The 22,764-nt window shown below is 46.5% G+C and overlaps 1 protein-coding gene across 3 annotated transcripts in view; it reads right to left on the bottom strand.

Moving 5' to 3' along the window:
- Nucleotides 1-13,984, bottom strand: part of RANBP9 (RAN binding protein 9) — a 104,322-nt gene extending 90,338 nt beyond the window's left edge. For 2 of the 3 annotated variants that reach the window (XM_059688665.1, XM_059688664.1), the window contains exon 1: nucleotides 13,294-13,984. In XM_059688665.1, coding sequence (XP_059544648.1) covers nucleotides 13,294-13,843 — 550 coding nt within the window. In that variant the 5' untranslated portion in view covers nucleotides 13,844-13,984. The remainder of the gene's footprint in view (nucleotides 1-13,293) is intronic. The other variant, XM_059688663.1, reaches the window with a different exon arrangement.
- Between the last annotated feature and the right edge of the window lie 8,780 nt (nucleotides 13,985-22,764).

The following is a 22,764-nucleotide window of genomic DNA, read 5'->3' on the forward strand; positions in this document are numbered from 1 at the left end:
TCCCCTCCGTGTCTAGCCCACATTTTCACCATTCACTTTAAGCCCACTACTCAAACTCGGTGAGCACACTACCTTGACTATCGAATCTAACAAAAAACAAACATGCAAATTGACCGTAACCCCACTACGCTGTAAGCCATGCCCACCAGCCAATCAGAGCGACTATATGCAAATTTACCCAACCAAGATGGTGGCCAGCAGCCACGGAGCTGAAGCGAGCAGGAGGCTTGGTTGCTCCAGTGATGGAGGAAGCCAAGGTTCCCGGCTGGCTCTGAGCTCCACTGAAGGCAACAAAGTTTCAATTATAGAAGACTAGAGGCCCGGTGCACAAAAATTTGTGCACTTGGGAGGGTCCCTCAGCCTGGCCTGTGCCCTCTCGCAGTCTGGGACCCCTGGGGGAATGACCACCTGCTGGCTTAGGCCCACTCCCCGGGAGATTGGGCCTAAGCTGGCAGTGAGATATCCCTCTGGCAGCCCGGGAGCCCTCAGGAGATGTCCACTTGTCAGCGGGGACCAGGCCTAGCTGTAGTCGGACATCCTTAGCGCTACTGAGGAGGCGGGAGAGGCTCCCACTACCACGGCTGTACTGGCAGCCATCAGCCTGGCTTGTGGCTGAGCAGAGCTCCCTGACCACCAGGGGGCAGCTACTACATTGAGCGTCTGCCCCCTGGTGGTCAGTGTGTGTCATAGTGACCAGTCATTTCCAGTTGTTCTGCTGTTGCATATTACCCTTTTATTATATAGGATTATTATATAGGATAGAGGCCTGGAGCATGGGTGGGGGCTGGCTGGTTTGCCCTGAAGGGTGTCTCAGATCAGGGTGGGGGTCCCGCTGGGGTGCCTGGCCAGCCTGGGTGAGTGGCTGATGGCTGTTTGCATGCTGGCCACAGCCCCTTCATGGTGGAGGTCCCCGCTGGGGTGCCTGGCCAGCCTGGGTGAGGGGCTGATGGCTGTTTGCAGGCTGGCCAAACCCCCTCAGCGGGGACACTTACCCCATGAGGGTGTGGCCAGCCTGGGTGAGGGGCTGATGGCCGTTTGCAGGCTGGCCACAGCCCCTTCAGGGTGAGGGTCCCCCCTGGGGTGCCTGGCCAGCCTGGATGAGGAGCTGAGGGCCGTTTTCAGGCTGGCCACACCCCCTTCAGGGTTGGGGGTCCTGCTGGGGTGCCTGGCCAGTCTGGGTGAGGGGCTGATGGCTGTTTGCAGGCTGGCCACGGCCCCCAGCCATCCAAGCTCCCAGTGGAGGCTGGCTGGAATCAGGTATCTGGGATTTATTTAGCTTCTATAATTAAAACTTTGTTCCCTTTTGTGGAGGCCACAGCTGGCCAGAGCAGGCGGGAAGCTTTGCTTCCTCCATTGCCGGGGCAACCAAGCCTCCTCCTTGCTCCAGCTCCGTGACTGGCGGCTGCCATCTTGGTTGGGTTAATTTGCATATAGTCGTTCTGATTGGCTGGTGGGCAGCTTGGGCATAATGAAGGTATGGTCAATTAGCATCTTTGTCTTTTATTAGTGTAGATAAATAAGTCCCAGAATAAAAAAGAAAAACAAAAAAAAGGGGAGGCTGGGTGCTTCCGTCGCCAGGGGGCTTAGCCAGCCTGAAAATGGCCCTCAACCCCTCACCCAGGCTGGCCAAACCTCCATGGGGTGAGGGTCCCCACTGGGGGGGGCTTGACCAGCCTGAAAAACAGCCATCAGTCCCTCACCCAGGCTGGCTAGGCACCCCAGTGGGGACCCCCACCCTGAAGGGGGTTTGACCAGCCTGCAAACACCCATCAGCACCTCACCCAGGCTGGCCAGGCACTCCAGCGGGACCCCCACCCTGATCCAGGATACCCTTCAGGACAAACCAGCTGGCCTCAACCCATGCACCAGGCCTCTATCCTATATAATAAAAGGGTAATTTGCAAACTGACCCTAACAGCAGAACGACTGGGAATGACTGGTCACTATGACACACACTGACAACCAGGGGACAGACGCTTAATGCAAGAGCTGCCCCCTGGCGGTCAGTGCACTCCCACAGGGGGAGCTGTGCTCAGCCACAAGCCACGCTGACGGCTGCCAGTACAGAGGTGGTGGTGGGAGCCTCTCCTGCCTCCTCAGCAGCACTAAGGATGTCCGACTGCAGCTTAGGTCTGCTCCCTGCTGGCAAGTGGATATCCCCCGAGGGCTGCCAGAGTGATGTCTGACTGCCAGCTTACGCCCAATTCCCTGGGGAGTGGGCCTAAACCAGCAGGTGGTCATCCCCCGAGGGGTCCCAGACTGCCAGAGGGCACAGGCCGGGCTGAGGGACCCCACCCCAAGTGCACAAATTTTTTTGCACCAGGCCTCTAGTTTTTATCATAAAACAGGACTTAAATGGGACTCCACCATGATATATGGTCATGAGTTTTATCCTCCACTTTCCTATTACAAATTGGTCTGTATCCATAACATTCTTCACCTCTTCCACTATTATCAGAGTGAACAGCATGCACTCCTCTTCAAGACAAACCATCCTGTGCTCCTGAACTACTTTCCTCGCTCTAGGCCAGCGGTACTCAACCTATGGGTCGTGACCCCTTTGGCGGTCGAATGGCCCTTTCACAGGGGTCGCCTAAGACCATCCTGTATATCAGAATTTACATTACGATTCATAACAGTAGCAACATTACAGTTATGAAGTAGCAACGAAAATAATTTTATGGTTAGGTTACAACATGAGGAACTGTATTTAAAGGGCCAGAAGGTTGAGAACCACTGCTTTAGGCCCTTGCTTACAGCCTTCCAAGTTGTATTTTCATCGTTTCTCTCTTTACTTTCCTTCTCAATCTATAAGGACACAGTCTCAAAAAATGTATACACTTTTCATAAAATGTAGGGTAGGGCAAAAGTAGGTTTATAGTAGTGAGTATGCAAAACAGAGTTTATTCTTGTACTAGAGGCCCAGTGCACAAAAATTTGTGCACTGGGGGGGGGGGGGAGTTCCCTCAGCCCAGCCTGTGCCCTCTCGCAGTCTGGGACCCCTCAGGGGATGAACACCTGCTGGCTTAGGCCAGCTCCCCAGGGGATTGGGCCTAAGCTGGCAGTCAGACATCCCTCTGGCAGCCCGGGAGCCCTCAGGGGATGTCCACTTACCAGCGGGGAGCAGGCCTAAGTTGCAGTCAGACATCCTTAGCACTGCTGAGGAGGCGGGAGAAGTTCCCACCACCACCGCTGTACTGGCAGCTGTCAGCCTGGGTTGTGGCTGAGCACAGCTCCCCCTGTAGGAGTGCACTGACCACCAGGGGGCAGCTACTGCATTGAGCGTCTGTCCCCTGGTGGTCAGTGTGTGTCATAGTGACCAGTCATTCCCAGTCTTTCTGCTGTTAGGGTCAATTTGCATATTACCCTTTTATTATATAGGATTATTATTCATTAATGTATTCGAAAACTCCTGTAAACCTACTTTTGCCCCACACTGTATATGCTCCTGTGGTATAAATCACTGTTAATAATGCACTGAGGTTGGTGGTGAGCATAATGAACTTCTTAAAAAAGTTTTTAATGTAATAAAAACAAGTACAGTTAGTAATTATTTGTTAAAATGTGTTAAATTTTGTATACATTTATTGGGATGCCATACCTTGGACTGACATCTTACTCTCATCTAACTTATGTCTCTTCAGTTTTATCTACACAGACAAACTAAAATGAAACTTACTTAGAAATGATATAGTAGTCTCTAACAGTACTTTCTAAAGGGGATTTTAGGGATAATTTTGGATTATGTGGATTTTCATCTTACATGCTGACATTAGAAGCTAATTGCCAGGTACAATGTAACTCCACTATTAGCCAGTCATTAAAAAACAAAACACAGACCTATTTAAAACCACAGACCTAGAGACAACCAAGATGGCAGCATAGGTTAACACCTGAATTTGCTGCCATGCACTACCACATTAAAACTACATCTAAAAGACAAAACCTGAATTTGCTGCCATGCACTACCACATTAAAACTACAACTAAAAGACAAAACGAATACCATCGAGAACCATGAGAAGGTTGGCTGAGTGGAAATTCTACAACTAGAAGGAAAGGGAAAAGCACACTGAGTCGGGTAGGAGGTGCAGTGGTGTGGAAGTGTGGAGGTATGGAGGTTCACGCGAAAGAGGCTGGCAGCTGGGTACGCTGTGGTCTTTTTCAGTCAGGAGGGAGAAACAAGCTCCCAACTGCTCTGAACTACAGTTCCAGGTGCGAATTTGGGGGCCCAGACTCATAGAGAGAAACTGGACTGTCTGGCATTGGGACGGAACATGAGGGCGGCTTTTTCGCAGAGGTGCTTGCAGTGGCCATTGTTCCTGCACAGGGCCACGGGACACAGACCCCAGGACCTCTCCAATGCAGAGCAGACTGGCAGCCATTGCGTTTTGCTCGACCCCAGTGATTCCCTGAGATGCCGCCCCACCCAATTTACAACCCCACCCAAGCTGTACGCAGAGGCTTTTGCATATGAATGGCCTGGTCTTTCTCCACCTAAAAACCTGGGCAGACTCAGTGAGTGCCAAAGCCCCACTGAAGCAAGTCCTGCCCCATAAGGGTGTGTCCAGCACAGAAGTTCTCCCATTGTAGACACAACTGGTCCTCACAACCAATTGGCCTGGAGGTCAATTACACTCAGTGATACCAACAGCAATCAAGGCTTAACTACAAGACTGTGCACCCAGCCCACAAAGGGGTGCACCAAGAGTGTCCACCTCAGGTAATTAGGGAGGCTGAGCCACTGGGCCCTCTGGACACCTAGCACACAAAGCCACTCTATCAACACAGGGAAGCAGCCAAAATGTGGAGACAAAGAAACAGGTCACAAATGAAAGAAATGGAGGAAAGCAAACTACTGGATATAGAGTTCAAAACCACGGTTATAAGGTTACTCAAGAATCTTCTAGAAACCTCCGAGAAATTTAGTGAGACCCTCAAGGATATGAAAAAGGACCAATTAGAAATTAAGCATACAGTGATTGAAATAAAGAATAATATACAGAGATCCAACTGCAGACTAGAGGATCCCAAGAATCAAGTCAAAGATTTGAAATACTAAGTAGCAAAAAACACCCAACTGGAAAAGCAAAAGGAAAAAAGAATACAAAAATATGAAGATAGTGCCAGGAGCCTCTGGGACAACTTCAAGCATACCAACATCCGAATTATAGGGGTGCCAGAAGAAGAAAGAGAGCAAGATATTGAAAACCTATTTGAAGAAATAATGACAGAAAACTTCCCCTACCTGGTCAAAGAAATAGACTTACAAGTCCAGGAAGCGCAGAGAACCCCAAACAAAAGGAATCCAAAGAGGACCACACCAAGACACATCATAACTAAAATGCCAAGGGCAAAAGACAAAGAGAGAATCTTAAAAGCAGCAAGAGAAAGAAACTCAGTTACCTACAAGGGAGTACCCATACGACAGTCAGCTGATTTCTCAACAGAAACTATGCAGGCCAGAAGGGAGTGGCAAGAAATATTCAAAGTGATGAATACCAAGAACCTACAACCAAGATTACTTTACCCAGCAAAGCTATCATTCAGAATTGAAGGTCAAATAAAGAGCTTCACAGATAAGAAAAAGCTAAAGGAGTTCATCACCACCAAACCAGTATTATATGAAATGCTGAAGAGTATTCTCTAAGAAGAGGAAGAAGAAAAAGGTAAAGATAAAAATTATGAACAACAAAGTGACAACAAATACGTATCTATCAACAAGTGAATCTAAAAATCCAGTGAATAAAAAATCTGACAAACAGAATGGTCAATACAATAGAATCAGGGGCATAGAAAGGGAGTGGACTGAGAATTCTTGGGGAGGCAAGGGGGGTGCAAAAAGAGACTGGACAAAAATCATACACCTATGGACAAGGACAGTGGGGGGGGATAAGGGCAGGGGGTGGGGTGGGAACCAGTTGGAGGGGAGCTATGGGGGGGAAAGAGGAACAACTGTAATAATCTGAATAAAGATTTTTTAAAAATAATAAAATAAAAATTAATTAATTAATTTAAAAAACAAACAAACCTGATTTAACCTCAGTCCTCCTCTAGGCATTCCCTAACCTCTTTCCTCATCTATATTTCTCAAGAGTAATCTATATTCACTTTCTCTCTGCTTGGTCCCTTCTGTTTATTGTTTGATTTTTTCCCCCACCACTCAATTCAAACTGTTCTCCCTGAGATCACAATGATCTAATTTCCAAATTCAGTGGAAAATTTTCTGTGCCTATTTCACTAAACCTATCTGTTGCAATTGACACCAAAGAGCACTTCATTTCTGATACTCCTCTGCTCAGCTTCTGTGACACCACACTCCTCTTTCCAGGTCCCTCTTAACTATTCCTTCTTGGGATCCATCCAGTCTTTTCATGTTAGTGTTGCTCAGGGTGCCATGTTTGACCCACTGCTCTTCTCACTTCACTTACTCTTTTCATACACTCCCAGAGTTCCAACTACCAAGAGGTAATTCCCAAATCAGTCATGACCTGGACCTCTCCCAAGCTTCAGGCAATAATGGTCCCTGCCAATCTGCCTTACACACTTCTCTACTGAAAGTAGAGCCCAGACCATCCTTTGTGCTAGGAGGATGTTTTATATATCCCTAGAGGCCCATTGCATGAAATTCGTGCATGGGATGGGGGAGTCCCCTCAGCCCAGCCTGCACCCTCTCCAATCCAGGACCCCTCGGAGGATGTTGACTGCCGTTTAGGCCCAATCCCTGGGATTGCGCTTCCTGGACTTGTAAGTTTATTTCTTTCACCAGGCAGTCAGACATCCCTCTCGCAATCCAGGACCGATGGCTCCTAACTGCTCACCTTCCTGCCTGCCTGAGCGCCCCTAACTGCCCCCCCCCCCCCCGCTAGCCTGATCACCCCTAACCGCCTCTGCCTGCCAGCCTGATCGCCCCTAACCGTCCCCCCCCTGCCGGCCTGGTCACTCCTCACTGCCCCCCTTCCGACCTGCTCACCCCATGCAGCCGGCTGTTTGGTCATTGCATGAGGGCATCCTGACCAATTTGCATATTGCCCTTTTATTAGTATAGATTACTACCCTCACACCCCTACAGCTGATTCAATACATGTCAGCACCTGACATTGAAAGTCACCAATTCACACCACAGCATATAATGAAAAGCTATGCCAATGAAGAATGATGACAATTAGCAAGACCAACATGGTAAGTCTCTCAGGAATTTAAAATAGGAAGGAAAGAATAAGTCAAGAGAAAAAAAGAGAAGTAATAAAACCAGAAACTAGTGACTGCAGCTGAGTCACTTTAGAAGGGGAATAAAGTAACAAACCATGAACTCCAGCTGTTGTGATTACTGGAGCCACCTTAACCCAGAAGACCTGTTCTTTGTGTAAGGCTTGCTTCTTTGGCTTTTTCTGGTTTCCATGAAGTCAGATCCCATGGCTAAGATTTCCATTTTTACTTATCTTCAAATATATTGTAACTAGAGGCCTGATGCATGAAAATTCATGCAAGACTAGGCCTTCCTACCCCCGGTGCCAGCCCTGGCTTCCCTCCAGCACCCAGGACCCGGGCTTCTCTACTCCGGCCACTGGCAGGCACCTGGAACCCGGGCTGGCTTTCCCCGGGCTGCCCACAGGCACCCAAGACCTGAGCTGGCTTCCCCCAGGCTACCTGCAGGCACCCGGGACCCAGGCTGGTTTCCCCTGGGCTGCCCTCAAGCACCTGGGACCCAGTTGGCTTCCCTCCAGCCCTGGCTTCGTCAGGAAGGACATCCAGAATGACATCCGGTCTAATTAGCATATTGCCCTTTTATTATTATAGATACTTCTTACAATTATTATTTGATTCATGGTTCCTTGCAAGAACCTAACAGAGTCAGAAACCCAACCATCAACTTTGATTTCTCTCTCCATCATCCCATTATATCCTGTCAGTGCTACTTTAAAACGTTACAACTATGTTTGTTCTTCTCCACCCCTACCACTGATCAAGTTCAGATCCTTACAGTGGGGCCTTGACTTACGAGTTTAATTCATTCCGTGACGGAGCTCGTAACTCAAATTACTCGTATGTAAAATCTTAAAGTGAACGAGTGAGACACGTGATGCTGGGCTGATGTTGTGGCAGTCACTGTGACCTTCGCTGCAACAACTAGCGGTGGGGTATCTGAAGCTGGCTCATAACCCAAATTTTAGCTCACAACTCAAAGCAAAAAATCGGCCTAAAGACGGCTTGTATCTTGAAAAACTCGTTAGTTGGGACACTCGTAAGTCAAGGCCCCACTGTATTTCTGATGTGGTCTGCTGGAACAGTCTTCTAAACGGGTTTGATATACCCAATATTGTACCCGTTGAATCTATCTTTTAATTATTGTGTAATCTGACAAAAATGAAAATATGAACCAGTCACTTCCTATTTAAAATCCTTTAATGATTCATCTCCTAAAGAATAAGATCTAAGCTCAATAAAATATTCTATAAGGCCTCTCACAATCTTTTTCCAGCTGCTCCTTGTTGCACACTTAAATTCCAATCACCCAAAACTGCTTGTAGTTCCAAACATATACAAGAATTCTCCGTGCTTTCTTACTTGTAATACCTAACTCCTCCTCTTCCCCTACAGACTACTTATCTTTTAAGACTGACCACTAGCCTCATCCCCTCTAAAAGCTATCCCTGACACCAACTTCATCCCTTCCAATGTCAGCCTGAGTAGAACTTCTCCTGCCCTCCAACGTGTGCTCTTTATAACACTTCCTTTACCACATCATGTCCTTGGAGCTCTTTGAATAAAAAGACAGTATTGCATGCACCTCTGAGTGCCCAGAACCTTGCACAATGTAAACAAACACTCACTAAAAGGTTGCTGAATAAATGAAAAAATAAGTAAATAGAGATCAAGGCATATACACAAACTAGAGGACCGGTGCACAGAGAGATTCACGCACGGTGGGGTCCCTCAGCCTGGCCTGCGCCCTCTCACAATCCGGAAGCCCTAAGGGAATGTTGGACTGCCGGTTTCGGCCCGATCCCCACAGATCAGGCTGAAACCAGCAGTCCGACATCCCCTGAGGGATGTAGTAGTGCACAAAGTGGCAGGTGGCTGGGGAGGAGCCCAAGCCGGAGTTGGGCACCACGCCGCTCCCCTTATCCCAGCCCCATGGGACACGCCTCTGCCACCACTTGGTAGCGCTGCCATGGAGGTAGGCGAGGCTCGCGCCAGCGCAGCTGCACTTGCCAGCCATGAGCCCAACGTCTGGCGCCCATCAGTCAGCTGAGCGCCCATCAGTCAGCTGAGCGGTGCTCCTACTGTGGGAGCGCACTGACCACCAGGGGCAGCTCCTGTATTGAGCATCTGCCCCCTGTTGATCAGTGAACATCACAGCAACCTGTCAAGCAGTTGACCAGTTGTGTAGGGTTTTATATATATATAGACTAAAGACCCGATGCATGAAAATTCATGCAAGAGTAGGCCTTTCTTCCCCCGGCTGCCAGCACCAGCTTCCCCCTGGCACCCAGACCCAGGTTTCCCTCCTCCCACCACCCGCAGGCACCTGGGACCCGGGCTGGCTTCCCCCAGCTTTGTCAGGAAGGATGTCCGGAATGATGTCCGGTCTAATTAGCATATTACCCTTTTATTATTATAGAAGATGTCTAGCAGGGTATCTGCTAAACAGCAACTGCTCAATGAATTATCATTACTATTGTCTATTTTACTGCAAATATGATTATTAGACTCACTTGATTCTTTCAAATTATCAACTGGTATTTTTAAAGCTAAATTTCCCAAAAATCTGGGAAATGCTCAGTTTGGTTTTTAAATTCCTTGATTTTTGAGGAGCAATTTTATATCACCCCCATAATTCTTATAGGGCATTTGTACTGGCAGACAAGCAAATATTTGAGGTATTTGTTCAACCTTAAGAAGTGAAAGAAAGCAGATAAGCAATTAAACTTAGGTCTAATGGCAGTTGATATTGAGGGGGAGGGGAATTAGGCATACCAAAAGATAAACCTATTTGGTTAGGTACTGTTAATAATGCTTTAAATTAAAAATGCAATCCACTATTTCATTGCTTCCTACCATTCCCAACTTACACTCATCTTCTAAGCTGCCCTAAATTAGTATAATCAAGGTGTCTGGACTCTTCCATGGCATTAGTGTGATCCAGGTAACACTTTTCTCCAGAAGTAGTTTTAATGTCAACTATTCTTCAAAAAGTTCTAAATGTGATCAATGAATTTTACCTACTTGAGATACTTAAAAATCTCACACAAATTGAAATAGGCAATTTGGTATAGTGGCAAGAGCTACATTTAGAATCTGTGAAAATAAGTTTCAATCCTGGCTTAACTGTGACTGGCAAAATCTAACCTCTTTCTCAGATCTAAAATGAGAATTCCACCACCTTGCCCAAATCTACTTCTATCAAAATGCTTTATAAAATATCCAAAGAGTGATAACTTCACAAATATAAAAATGAAATCTGTAACTGAAAACATTTCTGGTAATCAAAGCAAATTCGTGAAAATGCTTTAAGTTGGAATAAAGTTATCATTATAACTTAAGTCTAAACTTGTCATATTTGTATTTATTCAAAGCTGACAACTGTAAAAAGGAAAGAAACATACCTGAGTATTTCAACAGTTGGTGTGAAACTTCTAAGCAAAAGGTTTTGTTGTGGGTTTGTTGTTGTTTTTTTAACGTACAGAATACACACCCTATTTCTCTGCAATCCAAACAATTTTGTCTATTTGCCTGGCATTATTTATTATTAATCCCTTCAGATCACTTAAGGAACCACACACTGCGACCAAAAACAGTAATTCCAACTTAAAAGAATAAACTCTTAAAAACAGAATGTGGTCAGAGCAAAAGAAACCAAGATATTTCTATTTCAAAGGTAAGGATAATTCTCATTCTGGAAAATAATTATCAATCCTTTAAAATTCTGTAATATGCAAAAAAACTTTGTGAACAGTAGTTATTAATGTCAAATGTGTCTCAAAATGCTTAGGTAAAAACAATGCAGCACAATGATAGGTTAAATAAAATTACTCTGCTTATTTTGGGACTTCAAAGTTTTACTTACCCACGACCTATTACACTTCCCCTTTTCTCCCTTCCTTTATTACTGGGACAGAGTTGCCCAGTACTTTTGGTGTGATCCACTCAGAAAAACAACAGGAAGAAAAACACCCAACACATTAAAATAACAAGACAAGAGGAAGAGGCAGTAGAAGGGGGAAAAAAGAGACTGTGTTTGCATCAAGGGGGAAGGGAGAGACAAAGGGGAGAAAGAAAGGGATGAGAGCAAAAGGATGACAAACAACAAAATCTGTTCTTCCGGAAATAATGGTTTATGATTATAAAAGAGTGAAGTTTCCAGAAAGTGAATCTTAGTCTTACACAACAGAAAGTAATACAGAGGCCAACAAGAAAAATAATTGAGACAGCAGTGTCATAAATATTCCAAACGCCAACCAATTTCACACAAGCATGAACTTTTCTCTGACCTAAATCATCAACTTTATGTAAAAGGAGTTAGTAAAACCAATCAAACCATGTTACAGTGCTAAATAAACTGTAATCACGCGTCTTAGATATCATGGAAATTCAGAGCTGGAAATTTCCTTCCCAGCCATCCAGCTCAACTCCCTCATCAGGCAGAGAAAGAAACTGATGCCCTGTTTTGTAACATGCCTAAAATCACAAATGATTGCAGAGTTCAGGAAAGCTAGAACTCTTTGTTCAATAATCTTCCATATCTTCTGCTTCTGATTTTTGTAAGTTAATTATTAACCATCAACCATACATTTAAAAAGTTTGTCAAGTCTAACAAAAAGCTTTCTGCTGGCCAGATCAGAAGTAAACACCTCATAACATAGCACTCACTGTTCACACCAATTAAAACACAAAATTAAACAATAGCCTTGACAAGGTATTATCAGAATATCCGAACTTAAGAAAAAAAACAAAAGCCCAGTATTCTAAAATTTTCAGCCATTTAAGTTAAGAAGCATATGGGAAGCTTTTCTCTGGGTCTATGAATAAAAAGAAGAAATGTTCAACAAGGCCTATTTTTGTACGTGGTTCTATGCAGCCAAATCATTTGGTAGATTTGTCCCCATTCTCCTTTCTGATTAAATAGTTACTTATTTGTCAAGGTTCTTAAATTTCAGTTCTGTATACTTTAAGTATTTAACCACCACAATTGTTTATACCCTCTCTATCCATGTCACTAGAACCTGATTAAAACCATCCCTTTGTAGCCAATCAAAATAAGGCTACTTTGAATGTAAAAGCTCCAGATTCAGGTTTGGGGCCTAAAAAATTGGATTTGTTTCCAGACAAATACATTGGATTGTTCCTCCCCGCCACCCCACCCCATCCCACCACACACACAAGTAAACTTGATGCATGCTCTTAATTTGGGCTACATTTTTTAAATTCCCATTGCAACTTATAATTTTATATAAAACTGATCTGCATGAAGCTTTGTTTTAATATAGCAGACACTGATGAGGGAAGAGGGAGACAAGCACAAGCCTAAGGCTTTTTTTTTTTTTTAACTGCAGGTGTAAAACCCAAGCCAATTTTCTTTAAAACACTAAGTAACATTTTTTAAAAAAAAAAAAAATCCTTGTTTTCAACCAAACTTCACATAATGCCAACACGTAAATATACGGCATTTCCAATCAGCAGTGGTAGATTTCTGCTCCCGGAAGAAAACGCGGACTCCTGAGGTTTCACCTCTCTTACCCTCCCAGCTGCCTTCCGTAAGACACATTGACGGCAAACTTGGGCCCCTCGTCCCTTTGTGCCCCCCTACCCCCCCCCCCCAAATCTCTGGCCTAATTTTGGACAAAATCCCCCACTACTGACTCCTCCCCCGGTCTACCCCTGCACGCCCTGAGCAATTACACCTCGGCATCGGGCCTCTCTCCCCCGGGTAAGAAGAGAACGCCTGACCCACGCCACCTGGAGAACAATGTAACCCAACTCCGAGCCCATGGATTCCTCCATCCAGGCCCTAAGATTTATCTCCGGGGGGAATCAGAAAGCGAGTCGTGTCCTGTCATGCTGGCTTCCCCCGAGGTGTCCTAGTCCCAGCCCAGGCTGACCGCCCGTGACGCCGAGGAGCAGGTTACTCACCTTCCCGGCCCCGGCCCCGGCCCCGGCCCCGGCCCGCGCACCTTCCCCACGACCCCATCCCGCCCCGGGGCAGCAGCGCGGCGGCGAGTCCCCTCCGAGGGCGCCCGGGCCCGGAGGGAGGGAGGGGGGCGGGGGCGGACGAGGCGGCGGGGACCCCTACCTTTGTAGTGCACCCGCAGGTTGTTCTGCGACAGGCCGATGTAGCTGAACTTGTCCTTGGGGCTCCAGGACCGCGGCAGCGGCGTCTCCTGCTCGTCCACGGCCGGGTAGAGGCGCTTCAGCCGCCGCTGCAGCTCCTTCTCCTGCTCGTTCAGGGCCGAGTCCCCGTGCGGGAAGGGCGCCGCGGCGCTGCTGCCCGCCAGGGCCGGGCCCGGGGCTGGGGCGCCTCCGGCCGGGCCCGGGCCGGCGGCGAGACCCGGCGGCGCGCTGGCGGCCGAGGCGGGCGGCGGGGGCGGCGGGGGCGGCGGGGCCGCGGTGGCCGGGGGCGGCGGCGGCGGCGGCGGCGGGTGCAGGAGCAGGGCGGCCGCCGCGGCCCCCAAGCCGCCGCCGCCACCCGCGCCGCCACCGGGCGAGCCGGCGGGCGAGGAGCCGGCGCTGACGGCCGGGGGCGCGGGCAGGACGACTCCGGAGACCGGGGCCACGGCCGCCGGCGGTGGCGGCGGCAGCTGCTGCTGTGGCTGCGGCGGCGGCGGCGGCGGCTGCCCGGACATCCCGGCCGCGACTCAGCCGGCGGCCGCCTCCACCTCTTCTCTCCTTCCTCCTCCGCTTCCCGGGGGCGCTGTCGCTGCGGCCGCCGGCACCAGGCGCCCAGTCCGCCCGCCCCGGAAGCAGGCGGCGGGCCGCGCGCCCAGGGAGAGCGCGACGGTTGGGGGTCGGGGTCGGGGCCGGGTGGGCGGCGGGCCCGGGAGCCCGAAAGAACGTTGGCGGAGCGCGGGCCGGACCGGGGCGAGGCGAGGCGAGGCGAGACGGAGTGCGGGCGGGAGGGCGCGGAGGCAGCCGCTGCGGCCGCTGCTCTCGCGGCTGTTTCCCGGCGGGCGGGCCAGGCCGGCGCGAGACGCTGCGCGCGGGCGGCGCTGGGCGAGGGGGCGGCACCGAGCGCGAGCGGCGCGGGGGGCGGGGAAGCGCCGGCGGCGGGGCCCGGGCGGCGGGGTGGGGGCGCGGCCCGAACGGCGGAGCCCGTTCCCCGGCCCGCAGGCGGCTCGCGGACGCGGCGCGGGGGTCCCCGAGGAGGTCCCCGCCCCCTCCGCCGAGCTCGCCGTCCCCCCCACCCCCCCGTATCTCCTCCTCCTACTTTACTTCTTTTTGTTGTCGTCGCCCCACCTCCCCACCGTGGGGTTCCCGCTGGAGTGGCGGGGCTGCTGCTCGCCCAGGCGAAAGTAATCGAGCCCCGCTGGGGCCTCCGGAGAGCTCGGGCTCGGGGACCCCAAATCCGGTCCCGAGGTGAGCAGTGTGGAGAGTGCCCCCGGGCCCCCAGGGACAGGTTCCGGTGGGCCTCCCTGCGGACGAACCCACTTCATACTTCTCAGTGTTCAATATCTTGACGTTGTCATTAGGGGGTGGAAACCTTTCCTGAAGGCAGGCTCCCCCTTAAAACAGCGAGCATTGTGTGGCTTAATTTTACGAGGCCCTTATTGCACGGACGGTGGTGGGTGTGTAACAGGTACACCACCAACGCCGGCGGCTTCAGAGCAGTCAGAAGACAAGGCTATAGTGTGTACTTACAGGAAGGGCTCCTAGAGACATCAAAACATTTTTATAGGCTCGTTAATTTTCGTAACAGGCCTCTTCGGGTAGCAAAGAATTGTGCTCATTTAAAAAAATATTGTTATTGATTTCAGAGGGGAAGAGAGAGAGAGAGAGAGAGAAACATCAATGATGAGAGAGAATCATTGATCCGCTGCCTCCTGCACGCCCTCCACTGGGGATAGACCCCACAACCCCAGCATGTGTCCGGACCAGGAACTGAACTGCGACCTCCTGGTTCATACGTAGCTGCTCAACCACTGAGCCATGCCAGCCCGGCTGTGCTCAGTTTTAAAACCAGGAAATGTTCACTGAGGTCAGCAGAGTCAAAATTAGGACTTCCTACTTTGCAGTTCCCAATCCAGTGCTTTGCATGGTCCCCACATTTGGCACAAGCTGCCAAGTGATGCTCTCTGACCCATCCTAGAATTACTGTTTTGTTTTCACCACTTCCCTTTATGTTATCCTTTCCTTAGTGGACAAAATTGGACCTTACATGTATAAACTACATGACATAAATTCTGATATTTTGTTTGCTTCCAAAGATATTATCATGGCAGTTGACCAAATAAGCAAGGAACAGTTTGCTGGATAGAGAATTCTTTATTTTGTCTTGATGGTGATTGAACTGAAGGCCCTCAATGTCTGGCCAGAACTAATAGACACTTACTCTAATTTCTCTCTCACTTACCCAACTAGATCCCCTGTTGTTCTTTAATAAAAATATTTGATCTATTGTTTGATGACTTTTTCAAGTCATTGCACTTTAAATGTTGCCATTGTATTTAACTTGTTCTAAAACTTTCATTAATATTACAGTGACAATGAATCAAATGTAAGCCTATCTCTGTTTAATGTTGACTAGCCAAGGTAGAATAAATGGACTCCAAGCCTTACTCAAACTTTATCAAAGTTCTCATCAAGGTTTTATGTGTGAAGGTGTAATTATTTTCCTGTCAGCACACCTGGAAACTGTAGAACTTTACGTATCCTGGGAATGGTTGAGGAAATAAAAGTATCTGACATTTTGTTGGAAGCTTTTTATAGGAATAACTGGTTTTCTCCAAACAAGCAAGCTCAAGAAATTAATGATTTCAGTTCGGGGGAGGATGTTGTGAAACAGGCACTTATACTGAAGGTGGCAGAGAACATTGATAATGTCATTCATTTTATTTTTTTAAAATATATTTTATTGATTTTTTACAGAGAGGAAGAGAGAGAGATAGTTAGAAACATCGATGAGAGAGAAACATCGATCAGTTGCCTCCTGCACACCTCCCGCCAGGGATGTGCCCCCAACCAAGGTATGTGCCCTTGAGCGGAATCGAACCTGGGGTCCTTCAGTCCGCAGGCCAACGCTCTATCCACTGAGCCAAACCGGTTACAGCATGTCATTCATTTTAGAAAACTACCTATTTTGTAATATTTATAAAAAGACATGAAGGTGTTCATGCCTATTGACTTATTTCTACCAAAAACACAAAAAAGTAACAAAATCTAAAATGTGGAAGAAATTTCAGCCTAAACATGTTCAACAGGAAGTATTGATGGATGTAATACGAAAGCAAACAAAATGCTCAGCATGAAGGGACTAGTTGAAGAAAGCATCGTATACCCCTCTCAATGGAATTAGGACGCAGGAGCACATATAGTACTTTTATTTTTTTAATGCCTCCTCTCTGGGCAGGGAAATTGCCAAAAGAATGAGGCCAAAAATTAGAAAAAGGCACTTCTTCCTGTTGATTTAGTCAGTGTAGACTGAGCTCAATTGCAGATCCACTTCTGCCAGGCCTCTTTCACAGCCACAGGCTGAAATAAGTATTAGATGGCCTCTTTAAAAATGGTTTTGAAGACATGGAAAAGTGATGTGGATGTGCTACATGGAACAAGGCTACACCATAATTATAATTTGCCAAAACTGTTACTAAAAAGACATGAAGGAAAATCCCAAACTGTTTTATAATGGACAATGGCAATACATAATTAAAAGTAACTTTTTATTACAAAACTAGAGGCCTGTGCACGAAATTCATTCACAGGGGTGGTAGGGGGGTGTCCCTCAGCCCAGCCTGCACCCTCTCCAATCGGGGCCTAAATGGGCAGTCGGACATCCCTCTCACAATCCAGGACTGCTGGCTCCCAACTGCTGGCCTGCCTGCCTGATGCCCCTAACTGCTTCTGTCTGCCAGCCTGATCACCCTCTAACCCAGGGGTGGGCAAACTTTTTGACTCGAGGGCCACAATGGGTTCTTAAACTGGACCGGAGGGCCGGAACAAAAGCATGGATGGAGTGTTTGTGCGAACTAATATAAATTCAAAGTAAATATCATTACATAAAAGGGTACGGTCTTTTTTTTTTAGTTTTATTCATTTCAAACGGGCCGGATCTGGCCCGCGGGCCGTAGTTTGCCCACGGCTGCTCTAACCACTCACCTGCCAGCCTGATCGATGCCTAACTGCTCCCCTGCCAGACTGGTTGCCCTAACTGCCCTCCCCTGCAGGCCTGGTTCCCCCCAACTGTCCTCCCCTGAAGGGCTGATCACCCCCAACTTCCCTCCTCTGCAGGCCTAGTGCCCCTTAACTTCCCTCCCCTATAGGCCTGGTTGCTCCCAACTGCCCTCCCCTGCAGGCCTGGTTGCTCCCAACTGCCCTCCCCTGCAGGCCTGGTTCCCCCCAACTGTCCTCCTCTGCCAGCCATCTTTGACCACATGGGGTGGCCATCTTGTGTGTTGGAGTGATGGTCAATTTGCATATTACTCTTTTATTAAATAGGATATTAAACTTGTACATAAAGATATAAATGATAAAAATGCATTAGCCTTGAACTTCACACTCTTTGTACCTGTTTTTTCAATCTTTACAATGTATTGCTATAATACCGATATGTATCTATCCACTGAGGTTCTCAGTAGCCAACAATAAGCAGCAAGAACTTATTGTAAAGATATGTAAGGTTCTCAGAATTGAGCAGAAGGCTGGAAAACTAGCCCACATTCAGGGAAGAGGATAATACAAGGGTATAAATACCAGTAGGCAGGGATCTTGTGGCCATCTTTGAAAGCTGTCTATTACGGAGTCAGTGCAACTTCTGGTGAACCCAGAAAGACTGCATTGCCACACAGAGATCAAATATAGCTCTAGACCAGGGAGTGGCAAACTTTTTCTGTAATGGGTCAGTAGGAAATATTTTAGGCTCTATAGGCCGTATGGTCACAACTACTCAACTTTGCCATTGTAGATGAAAAGAGGCCATAGAGGATCTGTTAACCAATGAATGTGGCTGTATTCCAATAAAACTTTATTACACACACACACACACACACACACACACACACACACACACAGGCAGCAAGCTAGATTTGGCCCACAGGTTATACTTTGTAATCCCTAGTCTAGATCATTTTATCGATAGTCCTTATAAACTATTCTCAACACTAAATGACAAGACCAAGTCACTGACAATGAAATTCCAGGAGTTGATAAGTTTATTACCAATAGTGCATGCTGTGCCCTAGAGTCCCAGACAAGACTATGCCATATGTGAATGGAATCAGGATATTTTGGCAGCTGATGTGTGGTAAATTGAAATGCATGGCAAACAGCCGAACAATGCTAAGCAACTACAGCAGGATGAAGTCCAAATTGGAAGTAGTGCTCTGTCAGCATTTATTAAGCACCTATTATGTATGGAATCCTGTTTTGAGTTCTGGATGGAGTAAGCAAAAGGGGGAAGAGGGATTACAAAGATGAAGAAGGCAGTATGGAACCTATTCCTGCAGGGAACACAGTAGAGTTGGAGAGGCAAACTTGGTACACATGAATTAGAGCAGGGCTTCTCAAACCTGAACATGGGGATTTGCTGAGTGGGACCTGAGGTTCTGCGTTCCTAGCAGGACTCCTGGTGATGCTGTGGCTCCTGGACCATCCTTTGACTAGCAAGGCAAGCATGGCCGGCCGTGAGTTTGACATGCTTGGAGGCCAGGTAGACAGTCTAATGAGGGGCGGACTTCTTCTGTTATCTTGGCCAGACTAGGAAGGTGGTGCTGGCTATACCACCAAAAACAAGATAAGCTCTGGCGCTTAGGGTTCAAAGTGAAAAGAATCTGTAGAATCACAGTGAATAATACAAGTGCATTATTCCATATTCATGCGTGAATGAAATGGTTACAGTTCAGTGTTCATTAATATATGTTAAAAACAAAAGTTATTCCATTTTAAGGACAATTTCATTAACATGCTCTAGAACAGCGGTTCTCAACCTGTGGGTTGCAACCCCTTTGGGGGTCGAATGACCCTTTCATAGGGATTGCCTAAGACTATTGGAAAACACATATATAATTACATATTGTTTTTGTGATTAATCACTATGCTTTAATTATGTTCAATTTGTAACAATGAAATTGGGGGTCACCACAACATGAGGAACTGTATTAAAGGGTCGCAGCATTAAAGGTTGAGAACCACTGCTCTAGAAGAATTTGCACAGAAATTGCAATTTTGCCTTAAAGAACCTGAGCTAACAATTATTTAACAAATTATTTAACAATTATTTAACAAATTAGTCTACTGTCAATCTCCTGATTCTCCTCTCAATTTTCCCTTCTCCTTTTTCTTTTTTTTCCTCTTCTCCTTTTTCTAGTCCAGTGGTTGGCAAACCGCGGCTCACGAGCCACATGCGGCTCTTTGGTCCCTGGAGTGTGGCTCTTCCACAAAATACCATGTGCGGGCACACATGTACAGTGCAATTGAAACTTCGTGGCCCATGCGCAGAAGTCGGTTTTCGGAAAGGAGATAGACAAAACAACTATACAAGACGAGTGTGGGTGGGAGAGTTGGAAGGGGTCGACCTCAGCGAACATACCTCAATCAGATTCAGGACGTTTTTAGCAAAGGCCAGCTTAGGAGTACCCTAATTAAGTTAATAACAATGTACCTACCTACATAGTTTAAGTTTAAAAAATTTGGCTCTCAAAAGAAATTTCAGTCATTGTACTGTTAATATTTGGCTCTGTTGACTAATGAGTTTGCCGACCACTGTTCTAGTCCATTAGAAACTCATTTGTCAAAACTCACATTTTTTCTTTCATATTGATTTTTATGTTTCCTCTTTCTTGTTTTCTTAGAGCAATATGTAAAGTTGCATTCAAAATGGAGTAGCAACAGGGCGCCGATGGCAGAGGCTCACTTCCTCTGCACCATCTCCCTCAGTGTTGTAGGGCAGGCATGGGAAGGTTCTCAGTGGAATCATGGAATGTGAAGGATGCCCCAGAATTTCCTGAGTTCCACACGATACCACTGCGGGCCTAGGAAATGGCCATGGGTTCAGTGCATTCTATAGCCTCCAGGCAGTCAAAGTCCTGGTTGTTTTAGTTTATTCAGACCATTGTAACAAAATACCATAGACTGGGTGGTTTATAAACAACAAACATTTATTACTGACAGATCTGGAGGCTGGGAAGTCCAAAATCAAGCAAGGTACAGCAGATTCAGTGTCTGGTGAGAACCGGCTTCCTGGTTCATAGATGGCCATCTTCTCACTGGGGTCTCTCTGGAGTCTCTTTTATAAGGCACTAATCCCATTCCTGGGGGCTCTACCCTCATGACCTAATCACCTCCCCCAAAGCCCCACTTCCTAATACCATCACAATGGGAATTAGGTTTCTACATATGAATTCCAGGGAGGGGGGGCGGGAGGAGGACACACAATTTTTCAGTCTAGCAACACAGGGAAGAGATGAGAAAAGGGATGATAAAGATGAAAATAGAAAAAAAAGGGGGGGGGAAAAACAAAAAAGATGTGTCCTTAAAGGACAGTGATAAGTAGTTCCCCAAAGTGCCAGATATCATTGTGGGCTATATAACTTGCCTACTCACTGTAGGGGGTTAACCCCCTATTCCTGAGATGTAGGCTGCGCTTTAGGCATGATTTATCGAGTACCTACTATATGCAATACACAGGGCTAGATAGCAGGTAGACATTAAAAAAAAAAAAAAAAAAAAAGATGAACCTAAGGCCCTTGCCCTAAAGGAGTTTATAGTTTTGTGGGAGAGAACATTATTTACACAACCAATTTTTCAAGGTAGATTGTGAAAAGTGCTACAATAGAGACAAAAGACCCACGGCTATTTTTCTGATATTCCAGGAAAAGTAATTCTCCAGTTTAAACCCATTGTTATAAGTAAAATGAATTAGTTGTTCAATTTAAATTTCTCTGTACCTAGTTTATAGCCTGGAGATATACACATAATCATGATGGTCCTCAAAGAAGGTGCAAGGCCTAATTTGCAATCTAAGTAAATATTTTTAAAAATAATTTAGTGAAACAATTCATTTCACAATTCACTATTTCTTTCATCATGGCTACATGATTTTATGTTTGGTTATTAATATTTTAAACATTTTTGTTTGTTTTCCTTAGGTACCTTTCAAGACATGCAAGGAAAAAGATGCTCAGCAATATGTGAGGCTTTTTTAAATTGTCATATTTCAGGACATCTATATCTTAAAAAGCGACTGTTTCAAAAACTTCTTTAGTATTTTTCCACTTTCATCTGCAATTAGTTTATCTTACAAATATTTAACTTAGAAATAGGTAACAATTAGTTAAAGAGGAGTGGCATTGGCTGTGGAATCCCTGGTCTGTTTTCTTTCTTTTTTTTTTTAATTAAATCTTTATTGTTCAGATTATTACATTTGTTCCTCTTTTTTCCCCCCACAACTCCCCTCCACCCAGTTCCCACCCCACCCTCCGCCCTTACTCCCCACCCACTGTCCTCATTCATAGGTGCACGATTTTTGTCCAGTCTCTTTCCGCATCCCCCACACCCCTTTCCCCCCCAAGAATAGTCAGTCCATGCCCTTTCTATGCCCCTGATTCTACTATAATCTCCAGTTCATTCTGTTCATCAGATTATGTATTCCCTTGATTTTTAGATTCACTTGTTGATAGATGTGTATTTGTTGTTCATAATTTGTATCTTTACCTTTTTCTTCTTCTTCCTCTTCTTATAGGATACCTTTCAGCATTTCATATAATACTGGTTTGGTGGTGATGAACTCCTTTAGCTTTTCCTTATCTGTGAAGCTCTTTATCTGACCTTCAGTTCTGAATGATAGCTTTGCTGGATAAAGTAATCTTGGTTGTAGGTTCTTGCTACTCATCACTTTGAATATTTCTTGCCACTCCCTTCTGGCCTGCAAAGTTTCTGTTGAGAAATCAGCTGACAGTCGTATGGGTACTCCCTTGTAGGTAACTGACTTTCTTTCTCTTGCTGCTTTTAAGAGTATCTCTTTGTCTTTTGCTCTTGGCATTTTAATGATAATGTGTCTTGGTGTGGTCCTCTTTGGATTCCTTTTGTTTGGGGTTCTCTGCACTTCCTGGACTTGTAAGTCTATTTCTTTCAGCAGGTAGGGGAAGTTTTCTGTCATTTCTTCAAATAGGTTTTCAATATCTTGCTCTCTCTCTTCTTCTGGAACCCCTATAATTCGGATTTTGGTACGCTTGAAGTTGTTCCAGAGGCTCCTTACACTATCTTTGTATTTTTTAATTCTTTTTTCCTTTTGCTTTTCTGGTTGGGTGTTTTTTGCTTCTTCGCATTTCAAATCTTTGACTTGATTCTTGGGATCCTCTGGTCTGCTGTTGGGAGTCTGCATAATATTCTTTATTTCAGTCAATGTATGCTTAATTTCTAGTTGGTCCTTTATCACAACATCGAGGGTCTCACTAGATTTCTTGAGGATCTCACTACATTTATCGGCGGTCTCACCAGTCTTTTCGAGGGCCTTACTAAATTTATCGGCGGCTTCTAGACAGTTCTTGAAACACCTTAAAAGTGTGGTTTTGAACTCTATATTCAGCAGTTTGCTTTCTTCCATTTCTGTCATTTG

The sequence above is a fragment of the Myotis daubentonii genome, chromosome 3 (assembly GCF_963259705.1).
Source record: "Myotis daubentonii chromosome 3, mMyoDau2.1, whole genome shotgun sequence".
NCBI lineage: Eukaryota > Metazoa > Chordata > Mammalia > Chiroptera > Vespertilionidae > Myotis > Myotis daubentonii.